Source organism: Cetorhinus maximus, chromosome 14, assembly GCF_964194155.1.
Source record: "Cetorhinus maximus chromosome 14, sCetMax3.hap1.1, whole genome shotgun sequence".
NCBI lineage: Eukaryota > Metazoa > Chordata > Chondrichthyes > Lamniformes > Cetorhinidae > Cetorhinus > Cetorhinus maximus.
Window position 1 is genome coordinate 45,531,270 of NC_135892.1, and position 21,098 is coordinate 45,552,367.

A 21,098-nucleotide genomic window follows, 5' to 3' on the forward strand; every position below is an offset into this window, starting at 1 on the left:
GACATTGAATAACCTACCATGAAATTGGTAATAACTGGTAATTATTTAAACTTATTTTGCTTGGACTCCTATTTTGGAGCAGATGAATGAAGTGGGAAGGCAGAAAATATTTTCAGTGATTTGTAGAGAATGACAAGACAGTGTCATTTGGGAGGTAATTACAACCATGCATCACCATCCGTTTATTATTGCTGGGTCACCTTCAAGTGGACTACAGCACTTCAAGAAGGTGGCCTATCACTACCTTCTCAAGTGCAATAAATGCTGGCCTTGACAGTGATCCCACGTCCCAAGGACAAATGTAAAAGAGGCAGCGTTAATATTCAACATCAGCATTCTTGTTAGAGTGCCACCTAGAGGTGGTATGGGCAAGTCAACATTTTAACATGCAATATATAGTAATGGCGCAAGATGCAAGGGTTTGTCAACAGCAAGTGTGTCTCATATATTTAACTATTAACTTACAGTTTCTGTTACTCATTAATAACTTATTAATTCTTTTTTCTGACTAATTTCTGCAGTTCTGTTCATTTTTAACTTAATTGGTTTGGATTTTGTAATGACTGCAAAGTTACCAGCATTTGCTGTCAAAGCTCTAATGAAACCAACAGCGCACACAGAACACAGAAGTTGCTATCAGTGATTCTATACTTCGCCCAAGGGTATATAGTTGAGGCAACAACCCCCCCAAGAATGCAAGTGTGGAACTCAATTGAATTGTCAAGAACTTTCACTCATACACTGTTAGTCTCACTCTAAAAATTCTTTAAAAAGTTGTGCCTTATTGAATCAGGAGTAACTGGGTTTTAAACAGTGTATTAACTTCATAATTACTGCTAAACACCCTCGCAGAATCACAATTTTTACAGCGCAGAAGGAAGCCATTCAGCCGTCATGTCTGCACCAGTTCTCCAAATGAGCAATTCCCTTGATTCCATTCTCCCGCCTTCTTCCCATAACCCTGCACATTCTTTCTTTTCAGATAACAGTCTTTAGAATGCTTTAATTGAACTTGCCTCCACCTCACTCTCAGACACTGCATTCCGGACCTTAACCGCTCGCTGTGTGAAAGAGCTTTTTCTCATATCGGTTTTTTTTTCCTTCTGTCAATTACTTTAAATCTGTACCCTCTCATTCTTGATCCTTTCACGAGTGGGAACAATTTCTCCCTATCTACTCTGTCCAGACCTCTCATGACTTTGAATCAAATCTCCTCTCAGCTTTCTTTTCTCCAAGGAAAAAGAGTCCTAACTTCTCCAATCTAACTTCATAACTGAAGTTCCTCACTGGCCTTGAAAAGCTTATTTTATATTTTTGGAAAGTCAAATTTCTCCATGATGAACAACACTTCTTTAAAAAATATATAATTTTCCTTTCTTATGTGGAATACTTCACTTTGATTCGCTGCCTGCCTGCCTACTGACATCACTGCTGCTGCAAGGCGAATTGGCACAAGATTTAAATTGCCACCAGCAAAGGGGGAAATCACACCACAGATCTTTGTGGGTCGCTTTCTTCAAGGTTATTGGCAAGTGCACAAACTTTGCCACTGACCACAAGTTCAAGCCCATTTCCTTTTCTTTAAATCTCTGAGCACAAGTCAGTATTTGCACATTAAAGAGACTGACAACTTACTGCCAGTTACCAACCTCACTAGACTCAAATATAACCTGCAATTCTTAAAATCATTACAGTAAGCCAAGAACTATTCTGGAAATTCTGAAGTATGGGTTTCTAAGGAAATCCTGAAATTTTCCTGATATTTAATAAGTACAGAAAATTTTGGAAGATCAATTAACATTTACCAAACCACCATAAAAAATCTCAACTATATATATCTTTCAATTTAAGACTGAAAAAAGGCTTTACAATCATATCTGTTCTTGACCCAACTGGATGAAAAGAATCTTTCCATTGGTGCCCTTCACAAGACCTTATTTCTTCTGACTAGATTAGCTTCAACACCAATTGAATTCACATTACAACTCTCAATTCAGAATTCATAAGGTTGGAATCGCCCTTGAACTAAAATAAATTTTTCACAATATCTTAATCACTATGTTGAAAAATTTGTTCAATTGTGCTTTATGCCAATATCAAGGCTAGTCACCCAACCAACAGCTTGGAAACACTATAAATTACTGTTTTGTACCAAGCCACAATATTTGACAGAGGGAGTTAAACTGCCAAATCCTTGCACTTCCATGAGTACTACAGACAAACTCATTTAATCCCAACCACTTGGAACAATCGTGCCGATTGCAATAAAATTTCTACAGAAGGGGAAATAGTAATTTTAACCTGTTTTGGTGCATAACAGCCCAGATGTGCCAAAATTATGTACAAATTAAAAAGGTGAATACAGAATGGCTTTTTAAAAAGTTTAAAAATGTTTGCAGCCCAAAAGAACTCAGGAAGTGTGAAGAAACTAAATGAATACTTGGTAGCAATCATAAATCAACCTCCACACTTTCCCTTCCAATGCAGAGAATTCAAACATTTCATTGCCTTTTCTTGCGGTTCAGTTTTTCCACCACACAGCATTTTTTTGTAAACAAAGCTGTGTTTCACTTACCAGCAGCAGAGGAATCCATCAGCTTTAGCTTTCAGTGGGCAATTAAGCAAGTTGCAAATAAATGGATACAACTGTAATTTGAATTCTTAGAGCATCAGCAGCTATGAATTATGTTGCTCTAGGCTGGCCATTTTTAAAAATAATTTCGATCACTGAAGGATCTCAAATTGGCAGTACAGAAGGAGTCACTCGATGCATCGTATCAGCTCTTTGCTAGACCAATCCAAAACAAATCCCACGTCGTGGTGTCTTCTCAAGAGCTTTACATGCATCTCTACTTCAAATAGTTATCCAATTTTCCTTTAAAAATATGCAATCGTTTGCCTCAACCACTTCCTGTTGCAATCAATTCATTAACCTTCTGCGGAAATAAGTTCATCCCAACCTTTCCCCCTAACCAGAGGAAATAGTCTTTCGCTATTCACTCAACTGAAACATTTCTTAATTTTAAAAATCAACTTAACCTCTGTTCCCTCAGAAATCTCTCTTCATAACTATAATTTTCCATCCCTGGTATCATTTTGGTGAATCTATACTGCATACTCTCTGAATGATTTCTATAATGTGACATCCAAAGCTTCACACAGTACTTTTAACTGTGGCATAACTATTGCCCAGTACAAATTTATCATTATTTCTTTCTTATATTATGATACCTACTTTAAAAAAAATGCTACTGGTCATTTTTAGGGCTTTAGAATTACACAGAACACACAGCAGGGAATAGGCCATTCTGCCCAACTGTGATGGTGTTTATAATCCAAATAAGTTTCCTTCCATTACAGATGCCTCACCTCACCCTCAGTACATCTTTTTATTCCCTTCCCTCATGTACTCGTCTAGTTTCCTTCTGAAAGCACCCATGCTATTTGCCTCAACTACTTCCCGTGTTAGCGAGCAGTATTCCTTCTCAGCTGCGAGGTCCTATAGCAATCCGAACTTTCACGCACAAGCTGTGCATAAGTCAGCTTCTTAAAATTAGGTGTGCATGTTTGTGTAAAAAAAATTAAAGGGGCCATGCACTTAAATAAACCACCTGTGCACTACAAAAACACTACAGCCTATGTTGGTAGCAAGTTCCACTTTTTGACCACTCTATGACAATGGAATTTCTCCTTATTTTACCATTAGGTTTATTACCAAGTAACCTGAATTTATGGCTCCTCGTTTTGGATTCTCCCACAAGTGGAAACATTCTGTCCACATCCATCCTGCCCAACTCATTCATGATTTTAAAGGCTTCTATCTGGTCACCTCTAAGCTGTCTCTTTCCCAAACAAAAACACCCAAACCGTGCACCTTTAAGGAATTATTCAGTTCTTCCTCAGGGATCGTCTAGTAATAATGCTTCTTAGATGAGCAGCAAATTGTTACAAAATTGTTTAGATGTTAGCCGTTTTATTACTGCAATAAGATATACACCATCCTATCCTGAAGGTGCTGAAACGCGACATAGTACTGGGTTATGAAACAAGCTAGTAACTTAAGACACTGTTTGACATTTTCATAATGCATGTAAACGTGTATTTTGCAGCAAGGGTGGCAGGATCATGATAAGTAGCAGAAACACTGGCTGATTATTTCACACTATTTCAGAACACTGTGGTCAGCAGCACCACATTACCAACCTACTTATATCAATTAACTTAATGAGAGATGGCAATTGATCCTGGGGTTTTCTGATCAAAAATGGCTCAGTACTACAATTGGCATTGCCTTTTGCTCACTGGGCCATCAAAACAAAGCATTCATTTCCAACATATTACTTCTGCATTATCACATCTCTTTTCTTATAGACTCAGACATTTATAGCACAGGAGGTGGCCATTTGGCCCATTTTGTCCAGGCCGGTCAACAAAGATCTAACTACACTAATCGTACTTTCCAGCGCTTGGCCCATAGCCCTGAAGGCTATGGCAATGCAAGTGAATATCTATACACTTAAATGTTACGAGAGTTTCTGGCTCAACCACCCTTTCAGACATTTGCAGACTCCTACCATCCTCTGGGTGAAAAAATTTCTCAACTCCCCTCTTAGCCTTCTACCTCTTTGCCTTAAATCTATGCCTCCTGGTTATTGGCCCCTCTACTAATGGAAAAAGTGCCTTCCAATCTACCCTATCTATGCCCCTCAACCTTATACACCTCTCTCAGGTCCCCTCTCAACCTTCGCTACTCCAATCTTATTCTATCCGACTGAATCTAACAAATATTTCTACAATTGCAACTTTTTAAATGTTATTTTTTGCTTACATATCTATCTTAACTGTGACATGATCTTACTTGATCATGTCCTAAGAGCAAAATTGAGAAGAGATTTGATAAAGAAATATTGCTTATGAATGTCATCCAAACACCATGATTATGCTTTCTTTTCTTATCATATTTCCTCCTGCCCAAGGTTTACCAATTTTTATTTTGAGTAATTGCCAGCAATGTTGTTACAGGATTATAGTCAAAAGCTGTAACAGGTATAACATTCGAATTTAAAGTAGTAATAACTGTACTCTAACTACAGCTGCTACTTTCCATTCCTTTTCTGTTTTTAAATACAGGCAGATTTTATTCAAAGCATCAACTGAAGCTATTTAAAAAACGTTGGAAACAATTACTTCAAGAAAAAAAGACAGCTTAACATTTAACATGTCATAACTCAGCTCAGACCCAGTTCTGATGAAATGTTGAACCTGTGAGTCTCCAGTAATTTTTGTTTTTAATTTTTCTTCTTCTAGCAATTCTGGTGTTTTTTCCCTCAATTTCAATTAAAATGAAATGTCTAATCTGAGAGAAAAAACCGTCAGATGGGAAAAGTTTCACTCCAAATTCTCTCCATTCTTCCACCACACTTCCATCATAAATAACTTGGTTACATCAGTTTACCTGGTTTCTAGTCAACTTTGCAAGGCCTGAAACCTCTGTCTACCCTTTGTTGATGTTGCAAAACAGGTGAAACCCAAAAACAGGAATTCCTGTCGCCAAGTGAAAGGACCTGACATAACACCATTAATGAGGATTACAGGCCTCCAGAGGTGCACAAACATGTCCCACCAGGGAAGCTCAGGTCAGGAAATTGACCTGAAGCCTCATGGATTCATTGGATCAGCCTTTTTACACAAATGCTTTGCTGCTGATGCTGCAAACTCAGCGTCATGTTGGCCTACAAACTTAATCTACACAATAGCTTTAAACACTCAAACTTTACACCATACTTAACCAAATTTAAGAGGGAATAAAATTAAAAGACTTGCATTAATATAATAACTTATTACTGAGAAATGTATTTTTTCTGCATTACTTAACTTTCTAAATACATCTTGAAGTCTACAAACATTATCTTGGTTGCAGTGCTGAATTGTGAGGTTATATTATCATTTTTAACTTTTTTCTTTTAGACTGAGAAATTCAAGGTCTTCAAAAACCTTCTTGAATTATAAACTAGTTGAACCCCCAATTTTTCTATCCTCTTTACTTAGAGCACAGTCTTTAAGGGTCCAAAGTTCCTTGATAAAAGCACTCTCCAACGGTCTCAAAAAATCATTCCACTGAAACTCAGAGACTTCCTTTGGAACAAAATGAGCCAGTCTCTCCACTAAATTCCTTCCTAATTTTACAATATAAAATGCCACATCTGAAAACAAATATTTCTCTATCCAAATTATCACTAGGGCACAGCGTTGGATAGAAGAGGAATGTACAATCGGAAGAATATTTCAATTATTGTTGGAACTTTTTGGCAGTCAATGTTCCTTGTGCATTGATTCTGATGCTTTAGTCACCAAAACAATTATTATTCAAGTGCAAATTGATACCAGAACAATACAAAAGTGTTTGTTCTCATGTGGTTTAGGTGGAGGCTATATGAGCTAAAAAGGACCTTAAGAAAAGCCCCCATCAGTTATTTGAATAAATAAAGTTGACAACCACTATTGTGCTCTTGGACCATTCTGTAAAGCTGCCTAACACATTTTTCTGTCTGATTTACAACTTGGAACCAAAACTATTCCCCCATCAATAAGTTAGAATTAAGGCTCCAAAGCAAAGGGGACCAAACCTGACAATCTGAAAGTATCTAGATACAAGTGTGGCAATGGCTATGGAAGGTTAGAAATTCTGGGTCTGCAGGTATCAGCTGTTTAGAACGTATCATGCATATTTGAAATTTGGCCATAGACTGTTGAAAACCAGAGCATCCAAGTTTTTTGCCATTATGGGTCCCTTAGATGCATTTCATGGCCTTGAGAGCCACATATAAAGTTTAAATCTCAGCTCCCATTAATTTGCACATCTCAGGCTGGGGTTACTAATAGATAAATCCTATATTGATAAGCCTCAATCTATCAATAAGCCAAGTTGTAAGAACGTTCCCTTTCCAAATCTCCTGACCCGAAGATAAGTACAATCCTTTCTCAGCCTCCATGTCCATAGAATGTAAAAAGGGCAAAAACAGTAAAGAAGAAATTAAAGCATAAATATGATCAAGTTTATGAGTTCAATTCATTGAACTCACAGAAGGTATAGAATCCACAAAATCATTTTGGACTTCACAAGTCTGAAGAAACGCAAGTCTAGATAGACAAATTTAGGCATTGGAAAGTACAATATGTGGAAATGCAAGTCATTACTAGTGACTGTGAAATCAGGAAACGCAGCAAAAACTAAAAACCCAACTTTACATTTTATGGTGATAGTTAAAACCTGACTATAGTTAGCCATTAACTAAACAGAAGATGTGAACATCAAATTATAATTCAGTAACACAAATAATATATCTGTTTTAAAGCAAAAGGAAAATCCATTAAAAAAATTTACCTTAATAGATTTGATAGCCGCCTTTGTCACCTGGTTCATTTTAGCCCTGGAGATAGGTGGTTTATACTCATTTAATGAGTACAACTAAAAGAAAAAGACAAAAAATTGTGAGAATGGAGAAACAAACAAACGTTCTTCACCATTTAAACTTAAATGCATTGTTATTCCTGTCTTTTACAACTTACTTCAGGGTTCGCATACATTTGAGAATCCTTGAATGTTGTGAAAATAACTAGTTGACCACGCAACTTCCCCTCCTGGCCCACAATAGCCAAAATTGTAAACAGTACTCTCTTCAGGTGCTGTCCCTCTGCTGTCATACCCCTCTCAAAAAACCAACCCCTAACTCCACAGTCCTTGAAACCACCATCCCATCTCCAGCCTTCCATTCTCTCCAACATGCTTGAACTTCATGTTTGATTCTTTGCCACAGTAGCGAAACAGATGTTTTCAAAGTCACAAATGGCATCCTATGTGACTGTTACAAAGGTAGACTTTCCCTCCTCATCCTTCTCGATCCATCTACAGCCTTTAATACTGTTGACCACACTATCCTCCACCAATACTTCTCCACTGTCATCCAGCTAGGAGGGATTGCTGTAACCTGATTCCATTCTTATCTAATCATAGCCAGAGAATCACTGCAATGGCTTCATTTCCTGTCCCTGCACCACTGCCTCTGGTGTCCCCCGAGGATCTCTCCTTGGCCCCCTCCTATTTCTCATCTATATGCTGTTCCTCAGCAACAATACAATTAAAAAACATATTTCACTTATTAAAGATGTGTACTTTGTATATACAAAAACCAGTGTACAAGATCAAACATCTCCAATTTCCTCTGCAAAGGAGGCACTAAAATACCTTTGATAGGCAACTTTCCAACTGGAAGCACAGATACTGGCTAAATCAAATTACAGAGATTAAAATTCAACCAGAAACAAGAGGGACAATTTATTTTTAAAATCTCCTTTATGTGTTCCAATTCAATCTTTCTTTCCAAGTTGAGCAGGTGACCTGGTGTTATGTCTTCTTGTTTCCATAAGTTAGAAATAATCACACTTTAGATTCAAGAGTTTCATCAAGTGCATTTCTTGCTGCTCTCCACATGGCTGGTAGACTGATAGACTGATGTATTGTTACTCGGCACATGACTGCAGTGCAGTAGTGAATGTGGCACCTGGGATATATAACAATTAATTCCTAGCTCTTTGCAAATAACAACAACAGACCTCTGCCAATTCCACATTGCCACCAGTTGCAGATATATGCAAGGATGCTACTGAATAAGTTCCTTTGCAATGACAGGGCTAGGCTGTGAGCCAACATCCTCCCTGTGCAGCATTTTACAAGATATTTTCAAGCAAAAATTGTAATGTGCAAAACAAGCAATACTTTTCATTTTGCAGGTTGAAGTTACATTCCATTTTTTGCTACTGACTTTCTTTACAGAAGTCAAGGAACACAAATTTTAAAGTATAATACATGTAATTATATTTAAATGCTGGTAAAGTATTTAACAGAAGTTTAATTCTATGTCACTTCCATTTACTGTTAATAATTGATTCAAAATCGCATTTATTGAGAATTTGCACTTTCAATGAGTTCATCTTACATACCTTGGAAGGAAAATTTGCATTGGAGCGCATAAAGGAGAGTTACACTAGTTAATTACATCAATTTTGGAAGCAGGACTCCCAGCTTTCTCCATATAATTTTCAAAGCAAGACACACATCAAATTGTAGAAATTGTACCAATCTCCTTTAGATCGAATAAATATTCAACATGTGCACTGGACAAATGAGTAAGTATTGATTGAGCTACCTAGGAAAGCCTTTAGGTACCAATGCTGATTGGCAAATTTACAGATGGAAGGTGCAACAAAGAAATAAAAACAAGCATAGAGAAAGACTGTATTTGGTAAGAAGAGACAGTTGCTAACCAGAAAGCTGAATAAGCAATCCAAGAAGTGACTTGTAAAGATTGTAAACTGCAGTGTTGCTTCCTTTGGATGAGAGAGTCAGTCCTTATGGAAAGAGACCAACTTGCTAAATAGCTTTGAAATGGAGGCTTGGGGGAGAATGGCAAGGATTAGCTGGACAGGAAAAGTAACAAATGAAGTGAAGAGAATGAATAAACAAAGAAATTTGTTAAACATAATCGGGAAATGGCAGAGAGAGTGGGCAGGCACAATTTAAGAGGAAACAGACTGTTAATTGTTAATCCAATTATCAAGGTTAAGGATACACAGGTGAAGGGCATTGAAGTATCTTGAGCACATATAAAGACAGGCTACAGTGCCCCTTTAAGGGGCTGTTTGTTAATTTTTTAATTAATTAGTTTTTATTGCTATACTCAAGTATAAAGAAAGGTATAAAGAAAAACCACGTTTGAGGCCTTCCACAACCGATAGGCACCGCAGTGGCTGGAGTGCACCAACAGCCCTCAAAATGTTGCTTAAATTTTAAAAGTTTCCTTAAAATATTTGGTTTATTGTCACAGTGCGCAGTTAAGGGGCTGTTAGTTAATTTTCTTAATTAATTTGTTTTATTGGTATACTTTAGAGCTGTGTAAGGTCCTGGTGCCCTTCCTTGGACTGAAGCAGCAAAGAAATGATGGTTGGTCATGCTATTGCAGAATGGTGATCATTAATGAAACCCTATGCCATTGCTTATCGGGAATTATGGCTGAGTATAGCTATCACGGCCGCCTTGTTCTACATATATCATATGGAGATAAAAAGGCAGTAAAAGATAAATCTTCCAGTCAAGGACATTGATACCACTACTGAGGTACATGGACTTGTGCTAGAATCACGTGAACCACCACTGAATGAAATGGGTTACAGAAGAATGGCCATCATTTGGAAGTATACTGTTGTGTTTTGTTCAAACTTGTACAATGTTTATGAAACTGTAGCAATAAATGTTGCTTTGGGAATACAAAAAAAAAGTGTAAAGAAAGACTGCTGGGATGCTGGGTATTGGTTAGGGAGGAGGTAGACATATGTAATGCTGCATGCTATAAATAAATCTAGTATTAAGTCAAATGATTGGTGCTTGGTTTCCTACTTCACCATCTTGCTTTGGGGTGAATTAACGTGGTAGCAGAAGATGGCTGTCTAAAGGTGAAGATCAGAAACCAAGATTTTTTCCAGGCAAAAGACTGTAATCTGAGTTACTTTTGTGAAGAATGGCTGAAAATAAGTTTAAATTGTCAGGGTATGATTAACCACCAATATGCTCTGAATCCGAACTTTACGACCAGTGGGAAAAATGGAGTGGACATGTGGATACAGATTTCATCCCTACCAAAGAGAAAGCAAGTTATGTCTTTGACATTGTAAGATTGAGCTGGATGCCCATCAGTTTGGAGGTTTGGATCTTCCATAAAACTTCATGGGTGAAATTTACACGGTCATCTATGAGATGCCTACAAGGCATGGTCGGGCTTTAATAGATTTTGAAGGACGGAAGATCATTCCATAGAGGAACATATCATGGACTTTAACAGACTGTATAAAATATTGAAGAAATTCAACCTGGAGATTCATTATTCTGTGCTCACATTTAAATTGCTGGATAGTACTAAAATATCGCATATGGATAGGCTCCTGGTTTTAACTGGCATTCAGTTCGCAGAAAAAGACATCCTTTTGTGATCAAATGCCTGCTGCTTTAAAAAAAATTATTGGCTCAGCAGTCATTTCCAGAAGCTTTGGTGGTGCAAATTGGACATTATGGGGTGTAACAAAGGATGGAGGACACAATGATTGCAGCCTTTCAAGGTTATTCAGATACAGGGCGCAGGTGTCAGTACAACAGAAGAGTTACAGACTAAAGGAATGAGCATGAAGGTAGTTTTAGCAAATCTGGCAGATGACAAGGTTGTAGTAGTAATAATAGACAACCCAGGAATGCCCAGGGAACTGTTAACAGGTGCTTGTGACTCAAATATCATTGTGATGAACTGCCCAAAGCAGGGGGCAGCAGGGTTTTTGAAACAATGCATGACACACAGAATTCAGAAGTTGAAGATGACTAAAATGATCAGTCTGAGGGAACTGTACTAGTCACAAGAAGCTTTAGTCCAGTAATGTGTAATAGTCAGGAATTCATTTAATTTTGTCATGTTTAGTGATTGCACCTCAACAGTGTTTGGAACAGATTGGTTACAGCTCTGAAGAAGAGTCATACAGACTCAAAACGTTAACTCTGTTTTTCTCTCCACAAATACTGTTAGGCTTGCTGAGTTTTTCCAGCATTTTGTGTTTGTTTCAGGTTTCCACCATACGCAGTATTTTGCTTTTATCTTGATTAAAAAGTAATTTAGTTTCACTCAGAAGTAAGGATAAAAGTAAGATCGGGGAGCATGAAAGTTCTACTTGTTTCAAGTTCTAGGGTGACAACACTGAGGTCACTCAAAAGAGTGGTGATTCCATGCAAAATAGCTGGAGTAAGCCACTTTATTAGTACAGATGTAACCTCTAGTGAGATACCCTTGCTACTGAGCAAGCCTTTCATGAAAAAGGGACAAATGGACATGGGACATGATAAAGCAACTGTTTTTGGAAAGTCAGAAAATCTGCAGTTTACCCAATCAGGGCATTATTGCAACCCCTGAATAAAACCTAGCATTTCTAACCAGAACGCTATAGTGTTAACGGTACCAAATGATAAGAACTTGAGAGAAAAAACAAATTGTCTTAGATGTTATACAAATAATTTGCTCACCCTTTTTGTCACAGAATAAAAATGCTGCTAAAGGGGTCTATAGGCCTAATCAATTGGTCTATGGAAGAAATCACAAAATATCTTCTATGCTACTTGATAGCCCTTCAGCCCTAGAATGGACTGAAATTATTTCAACTTTTTCTGCACACACAGGGATAAGGGCATACATCAAGGCAGAAGTCTCAGAGAAAATTTGGAGGGATCTACAGCATCGCATAAGACCATCCTAAATAAACTTTAATATGGGGATTTAGTATACTATAAAAGAGAGGGTCAGAAACATTGGAAAGATCCTGGTAAGGTATGATGGGGAGATGGCAGTTCTTCAATATGGTAGCCAAACTATTAAGGTCCATTCATCTCGATTAATTGGGATTGATTACAAACTTTCAGAATCTGAGCAATTAATAGAAGATGATAAGGCACCCTGTAACTCTAATACTTTTAACAGTTATGAGGAATAGAATACAGTAGATAGGGGCCGGATGACAACAGGCAGAATGATGCCGAACGCACAGAACAGGACGACTGCCTAGATTCAGTATTCAAGTAACATACATGCCAGAAGGATTCAGTGAATGGAAAGATGCTACGATTGCAGGCAGATCAGGGAAGGCTACTGGCAAATTCAAACATTGGCTAAATGTCTAAGATGATGGACAAGAGGTAACTTCTATGGACTTGCAAAATGAGGTGAAACAGTGGAAAATAAGAAAACAGTGAGAGTCCTCATAGTGGATCTCTTCCACTTTCCCACCCATTCCCAGGTCCACTGACTTGAGACCCCAAAAGCCTGTCTATCCCAGCCTTCCATATATTCAACGATGAAGCATTCACAACCCTATGGGGTAAACAAATTAAAAGGCTAGGGAGATCGACAGTAGGGTCACTGCATATGTAAAAAAAAATGTTATGCAATACTTTTTGCCAACAATAGGCAAAAGGAAACAAACCCTAAATGGAAAGGTTTTGGTGTCCCCATACAGAGATCATTAAAACTATTGATGCAAACAGATATCTCAAAAAAATTACCAACAGGATATTTAGTTGTGTATTGAGAGATAGTGAATGTAAAAGCTAGGAAGAAATGTTGAATCTTTTGGTTAGTCCACAGCTGGAGTGTGCAGTTTTGCTCAACCCCATTGTAGGAGAAATATAAAAGCAATAGAAAAGATAAGGCTTAGATTCACTAATATGTTGCACAAGCTGCTAATAAACCTACTTGAATCTTATTCAGGATTGAACTTTCACGATACAGAGTGCGTCAGTTAAGATAAATCCTTTTTTAAAAAAACTTTACTCACTATACCTGTTCGTATTGCCAAACTGAAGTCAAACGTTGCAATACTTTGAACTGCTAAAAGCAGCTGTTTACCACAAATTTCTGAAGAACTTCAAGGTATAGCACTCATGTGAAGTACAATAAATATTTCAGCTTCCAATTCCCTGTCCATGTCAAATTTATTTAGTTTACCATTTTAACTACTGATTAATACACAACATTGTGCCTGGTCTCATATCGCAATCAATTTCACTCTCCCCAAAGTATCAAAGTGCAATATTAGCTCAGTTGTACAGGGAACTCTGATGTAGGGGATACTAGTATAGCAGGGAACCTAACGTTCTGTCAGTAACAGTTAGGGAGCTAATTCTATGCGGAACAAACTATGGGTCACAGCTTTTACACTATTTGCAAATAACCATTCAATGGCCACCATGGCTCATTATTTCATAAAACTTTAAAACAAATCATAATTTTGTCCTTTAACTTGAGTACTTACATTTCAATCCACAGAAAAAAATCACTTTAGCTCATATATAGGCTGTACTTTTTAAAGTGAAACAAAAATCAGTTCCAATTGTTTTGCAGCATCCAAAGGAAATTGCATGCAGCCTACATGAATCAACACTTCCACCAATCCTACTCAAGACTTAAACTATAAGACATAGGAGCAGAAGTAGGCCATTTGGCCCAATGAATCTGCTCCGCCATTCAATGAGATCATGGCTGATCTGATAATCCTCAACTCCACTTTCCTGCCTTTTCCCATAACCCGATTCCCTTACTGATTTTGTAAAACATCACAATATAACCCCGTCTTTTCTACTACTGCTTACGAAAACTGCTTTAGGTCAAAGGAAGACAACTTAAAGTGACTAGCATCTCCCTGAATTTATCTGGAGGTCTAGGTTTACTGTGTGCTTCCATTTTCCTCTTCCCTTGCCTGTGGTAAGGCTATAGTTTGATCAGCATAGTTTTTGGTTCCTACTGAATCCCCTCTTAATAGGATTAGTCCTATTCAAAAAGTCACAACAAAAGAAACTTTTCATCAGTCTAAAGTCAGTAAATCCAATTTCTATCTAACCACATTGTCAAATTTAGCTACAGGTTCATAATATGAGTTTGTAGTTTTGCTACATAAGCAGCTTAAAAGAGTTCTAGAATTTTTTTTTAAAGACATTTTCCGCAATAATCTCCTTGGAAGCAGTTCCTCTAAAGTGAAAGGTTTGATAGTTGAAATTTGCACATTTGTTCTAAATGAGGAGTGGTCAATTGTTCAACCAAATGCTAAATGTTAACCAACAGAAATATATTCAAATATCCAACTTAGGCGTAACTTCTGTAAATAGCTCCTATGTTAATGCCTAAATAGTGCATCATGACTTGGCACCCTCTATGCCTCTACCCTCACTGTCCATAGCCATGAACTTACTCTCCTGGGAGAGGCAAGATACAGAAAGAAGTCAAGAGCCAATAAAAGGAAAAGAAAACTCTCTGAAACACTCAAGTAATTAAAACCAGTCTAGAAGATTGAGCTGATCATGTGTGCCTTTAACTGTTTATCCATCTACTTGCCATATAATGCAACCTTTGTCCCAGCCAGAAACTGGTCAGCTCCCTCTTGAAAGTATACACACACACCACACGAGTCAACAATATATTCCAGGGGCTCACTTCTCTGGGAAAACATTTAGCCTATTCCTTCATTTGTGCAGTTTATATGCATGTCTCTTAATCCGTCAAACTGAAATAATGTATAAGGCACATAGTGATAGAACAGGTACAGCACAGGAGGCCATTCGGCCCATTGTGTTCATGCTGGCTCCTTGCAAGAGTAATTTGGCTAGTCCAACTCTTCTGTTTGTAGCTGTATAATGTTTTTTCCACTTCAGATATTTACCCAATTCCCTTTTGAAAGCCAAAATTGACTCCACCTCCACCATTTTCAGACAGTGCATCCCAGATCCAAACAATACACATGAAAATATTTTTCAAGTCACTTTTGGTTCTTTTGCCATTCCCCTTAAATTGGTGTCCCCTGGTTCTCAACCATTCCATCAGTGGGAGCAATTTCTCGCTCTTCACTCACTCCAGACCCAACATGATTTTGAAAACCTTTATCAAACCTCCTCTCAACCTTCTCTACTCTAAGGAGAGCATACCCTTTCTCCAATCTATCTACATAACTAAATTTCCTCATCCCTGGAACCATTCTTGTAATTCATTTCTGCACCCTCTCAAATGCTTTCAACATCATTCCTAAAGTGTGGTGGACAAGTATTCCTGTTGATGCCGAAGTAGTGTTTTATAAAAGGTTCACTGCTACTTCTAGTTTTGATACTCTATGCTCCCATTTATAAAGCATAGGATCTCAAATGACTTACTAACCACTTTCTCTGCCAACCCTGCCACCTTCAACGATTTTTCCACATATACCATCAGTCTGTTTCTGCATCCTGTTCAGAAGTATATCCTTTAGTTTATATCGCCTGCCCTTGTCCTACCTCCCAAAATGTATTGCTTTTGATAGTAAATTTCATCTGCCCCATGTCTGCTCAGTCCATCAACCTATGTCCTTTTGAAGTCTATCACCATACATCCAACACAAAATGCTGGAAAAACTCAGATCTAACAGCATCTGTGGAGAGAAAAAAAAGTGTTAACGTTGAGTCCATATGACTCTTCTTCGGAGCTAAAGAGAAGTAAAAATGTGATGAAAGTTATACTGTTCAAGGGGGGTGGAGCAGGTGAAACTGGATAGAAGGCCAGCAATAGGCGGCGGCAAGGAAGAGATTGACAAATATGTCATGAAAAAAAGGACAAAGGGGGTGTTAATGGTAGTGGTATGGGCTAAAGAAGGCACTGATGGTGGCATTAAGGTAAGAAAAAAGAAACGTGATAATAGCAAGACAATGGTAAGCACTCTGGAAAGAACAACATGAACCAGTGACAGATGGCCCTTGGGATGGGGTGGGTGGGAGGGGATGGTGGTGAGAAAATAGGGTAAAAGGTGGGGATAAAACAATGAATAAAAATGAAAATAAATAAAATAAGTGGATAAAAAAAAGTTTTAAAAAGTTAAGATTGGCCTTATCGGCAACCTTGTAAATAGGGCCTGAGCCATTTGCTTAGCATGCAAGCTTCATGCTGAAATAGGGCGCATCAAAGTCATCCCGCAGGATAATGACTACCCTGGTCAGATCATTTCATGCTTACAATCACACAAACTCATGAACGGGCCTAAGGCCATCACTTTCAGTCCTGAAAAGTGCCCAGTCTACCTCAGGATACCCTGGAAGGGCAAGGTATCTCAAATATTTAAGCAACAGGTGAAGCATGAAACAGTTAGCTATTACTACACAGTAGCAACACGAGTGGTATTTGCCACTAACAGGATGCTAGGTATGTAGGCCCTATATCCCAAAGACTGGCGGATCATATCAAACAGCATGTCCCAGCCACTGTTCGCAACAGATCATACCCACCAGCCTGTGCTTGCAAAGCTCAAAATACAGTGTCCAACATTAGATGTGATTCCGCGACTGGACAACATTTGCTAAATAATCCTCAATGTGCTAAGAATTACGCTGACAACCAATCTAAGATTGTCAGTCGGGCTTGCAATGTGGCACATTTGCATGAACTGGAAGCTTATATATTAATACACAGGGCCCTGTATTTTGCAGACAGAAAGAACATGTATATACATTGCACCTATTTCAGATAAACAAGGTAAGTGACAGCTATTTGCTGACTCATTCCTCAGGGAAATGCCTTGACCAATCAGGGTCAAACTGCCTGGTTTAAATTTCAAACAATGCTTGACAGTTAACTGTTAGCCACCATCAGAGGTGCATTCTCCATGGCAACGCCAATTGCTAACCAATCAGCACTCTCTTCATGTAGAGTATAAATTGCTGTTTTTCCCCTCCTCGCAAGTGTCCTGTTGAGTGCAAGACAAACAACTTAGACATGTCTCTTTTTTCAATCTTAAAAATTAAGAAGGTGTTTGATAGAGTAAACATAAGGTATTTTCACTTGTGGGAGACCAAAACTAGGGGCCATAAATATCAGATAGTATTCATAAATCCAATATAGAATTCAGGAGGAAGTTATTTATCAGAATGTGGACATTGCTACAACTAGTAATTGAAGCAAATACAGATGCATTTAAGGGTAAGTTAGATAAACAAATGAGAGAGAAAGGAACAGAAGATTATGCTAATAGGGTTAGATGAAAGAGGATGGGAGGAGGCTCATGTGGAGCATAAACACCTGCACACACACCAGTTGGGCCAAATGATCTGTTTCTGCACTATTCTGTAATCCCATGTAAACGAATCTAAAATACCCTGAAATTTAACAATGCACAGCCACACGTGTCAAGGCATTTTAATTTTCTTTACTGCCGAGTAGTCAGCCTTGGAAGAGGCAGCTGCTGAAATTAATACCACATACTATGGTTATAGTAGGGCAAATGACCAGATTTCCTGAGCCTAATCACTGTCCAGTAACCCAGATGAAGGTCTTTACACATGGATGCTGGACAAAGCCAGGCTGTGTTGCGTCCCTTAATCAAATAAGTTGCCAAACATCCACATATGAATAGTAGAAGCAAAATACCAGGAGATGACCCTAACTTCAGGAGTGAAAGGGAAGGCATGACAGGAATGAACCACAAGATCCTCAATTGCATTATTCTTCAAGAATCAGAAGAACGATAGGTTATACCAAAAACCACTCGTGTGCATCCCAGACTTAATTTTTGTACTGTCCAATTTATATCTGGTTGCAATAAACTTCAAACTGGCTTAGTTCTGAGTGATACACTATCAGACAATGGCAAAGTACTTTTGCTGAATGGTTTGCTCGACATCAGTAAGTGGACCAGAATTTCCAAAATTCACTTGTGTAGATTTGGAATCAAAGAATGGAAAAAGCTTGGATCAAAATCCACGTCTCAATATAATCTGACTATAAGAATTCTGTGGTCAACAGTAGGTTCATGAAAACAGTGATCATGTTTTTACAGGATCAGGTGTTTTTTTTTAAAAAAACAAACCCGATGGAAAACAGAAATGAAATTACTTGGCATGGTTATCCATCAGTGCATCTGTTTATTTCAATGGCACATCTAAAGAAAGCTGGAATACAAAGATTGGGATGGAGAAAAATGCATGCACCAAATTTTGGTGGAGTGGGGCATCTCATAACGTGCGCAAATTAAGACCTATTCCTTCAGCTGGAAAAAAAATTGCACCAACTTGCTGGAAGTGAGAGCTGGCAGGAAGGCTTGTGAGGCGAGAGTGAACAGGACCAGTGTACCTCTTTAAACAATGAGATTTAGGGATTGAGAAAGAAACGAGGACAATGGAAGATGGTGAATTACAGTCAAACATGGTACAGAAAGAGAAAGAAAGAGAGGGAATCCAAGATTGGATTAAGCAAGAGAAAAAAAAAGTGAAGGACATTCTTAAAATCCCTAATAACACCTTACTTCATACTGGAGTGAGACTCAACAGTTCAAATTGCTTTCTTTCTGGGCCAGGGAGACTTATTAGCAATGCATTAACTGTTATCATATCATTGGAAGGCTACTTATGCAATTAAACGACAGAAACAGAAAAAATTACAGCAGAGAAGTCAGCCATTCAGCCCATCCTGTCCACACTGGCAGAATAAAAGCTATCCAGCCTACTCTCACCTTCTATCTCTTGCAAAGTTGGTTATGGAACCAAGTACATATCCAAGTGTTTTTTTTAAAATGCTCCGAGGGTTTCTGCCTCTTTCACCCTTTCAAGAAGTGAGTTCAAGACCCCACCATGCTCTGGGTGAAAAGGATTTTCAACTCCCCTCTAATCTAACTAAATATTTTAAATCCACACCCCCTACACCACACTATCAAGGTCTCTCATAATTGGCTAAGATTTGGAACTAGAATATTTGGCTCAGAAAATTGGAGAAGAATCAGTGTAGTCGGTGATTAAGAGCAACAAGGGCCAGAAAACCCTGGGGGGAGTAGTTTATAGACCCCAGCATATATTATAGTATTGGAAAGAGGATTAAGCAAGAAATAATAGAGCTTGCAACAAAGGCGATGCAACAATCATAGGGGACTTTAATCTTCATATAGACTGGGCAAATCGAATTGGCAAAGGTAGTCTAGGGGGTTGAGTTTGTACAACACTTGTGACAGCTCCCTAGAATACATTGCGGAACCAACTAGGGATAAAGCTATTTTAAATCTAGCATTGTGTAATGAGATAGAATTAATTAGCAATCTCATAGTAAAAAGTGATCATAATACAATTGAATTCCATATTAAATTTGACAGCAACATACTTGAGTGCAAAAACAAGAATATTAAACTTAAACAAAGCCTATTACATAAGTATGAGGGGGGAGCTGACTAAAGTTGATTGGATGAATAGATGGTAAATTAACAGTGGGAAACATTTAAAAAATGATTCAAAATGTTCAACTAAAATACATTCCAATAAAAATCAAAAATGCAACGAGAAAGATCCATCCTTGGCTTTCTAGGAAAGTTAAGGATTATATCAGATTAAAAGAAGAGTTGCGAAGGATATTAGTAAACCTGTGGATTGAAGAGTTTTAGAAACCAGCAAAGGGCAACCAAAAAGTTTATAAAAAGGGAAATAAACAGAATGAGAGTACACTAAACAGGAATATGAAAACTGAGCTTTTACAATAATCTAAAAAGGAGAGTAGCTAAAATAAATGTTTTCCCTTAGAGTTGGAAACAAGATAAATTATCATGGGAATGGGGAAATGGTAGACATATTGAACAAATATTGTGTGCCTGTATTCACAGTAAGACACAAATTACATTATCAGAAGGAGAGTAAACCAAGGGGCTTAAAAGAGTGAAGAACTAAAGTAATCAAAACCAGCAGAGAAAAATCAGAGAAACTTAAGGGACTAAAAGCAGAGAAACCCCCAGAACCTGATGGCCTACGTCCTAAAGTTTTAGAAGAGGTAGCTGCAGAGGTAGTGGATGCACTGTTTCGATTCCTCAAAATTCCTTAGATTCTAGAGCAGCCCCACCTGATTCGAATTTAGCAAATCTAAGTCCACTATTCAAGAAAGAATAGAGAGAGAGAGAGAAAACTGGAACAACAGGCCAGTTAGCCTGACATCAGTCATCGGGAAAATGCTGTAATCGATTCTTAAGTCTTAACAGTGCATTTAGAAAATATCTGTATGATCAGATAGAGTCAACATGCTTTTAGAAGGGAAATCGCATTTGACAAGTTTATTGGAGATTTTGAGGATGTAACCGGGGGGAAGATAGAGGGAAGTCAGTAGGTATAATACACTTGAATTTCCAGAATAATCTGATAATAGACCACACAAAGTTAGTATGCAAGATGAGGTCTCATGGAGTTGAGGATAATATCTTAGCACAGCTAGAGGATTGATCAACAGATGGGAAACAGGCTAGGAATAAATGGGGCATTTCAAGTTAGCAGGCTGTAACCTGTGGAGTGCACCCTGTAAGGATCAGTGCTGGGGCCTCAGCTATTTGCGGATTAATGACTCAAGACAAAGAGAGACTGATGTATCCAAGTTTGCTGACGATACAAAGCTAGGTGAGAGAGTAAATTGTGAGGAGAACACAAAAAGGCTGGAAAGAGATTTAGACAGGTTAAGAGCAACAAGATGGCAGATGGAATATAA

The 21,098-nt window shown here is 38.1% G+C and overlaps 1 protein-coding gene across 2 annotated transcripts in view; it reads right to left on the minus strand.

The window, feature by feature from the left end:
- scaf8 (SR-related CTD-associated factor 8) overlaps positions 1–21,098 on the minus strand; it is a 188,678-nt gene that overhangs the window by 141,297 nt on the left and 26,283 nt on the right. For both annotated transcript variants that reach the window (XM_078556867.1, XM_078556868.1), the window contains exon 2: positions 7,385–7,468. In XM_078556867.1, coding sequence (XP_078412993.1) covers positions 7,385–7,468 — 84 coding nt within the window. The remainder of the gene's footprint in view (positions 1–7,384; positions 7,469–21,098) is intronic.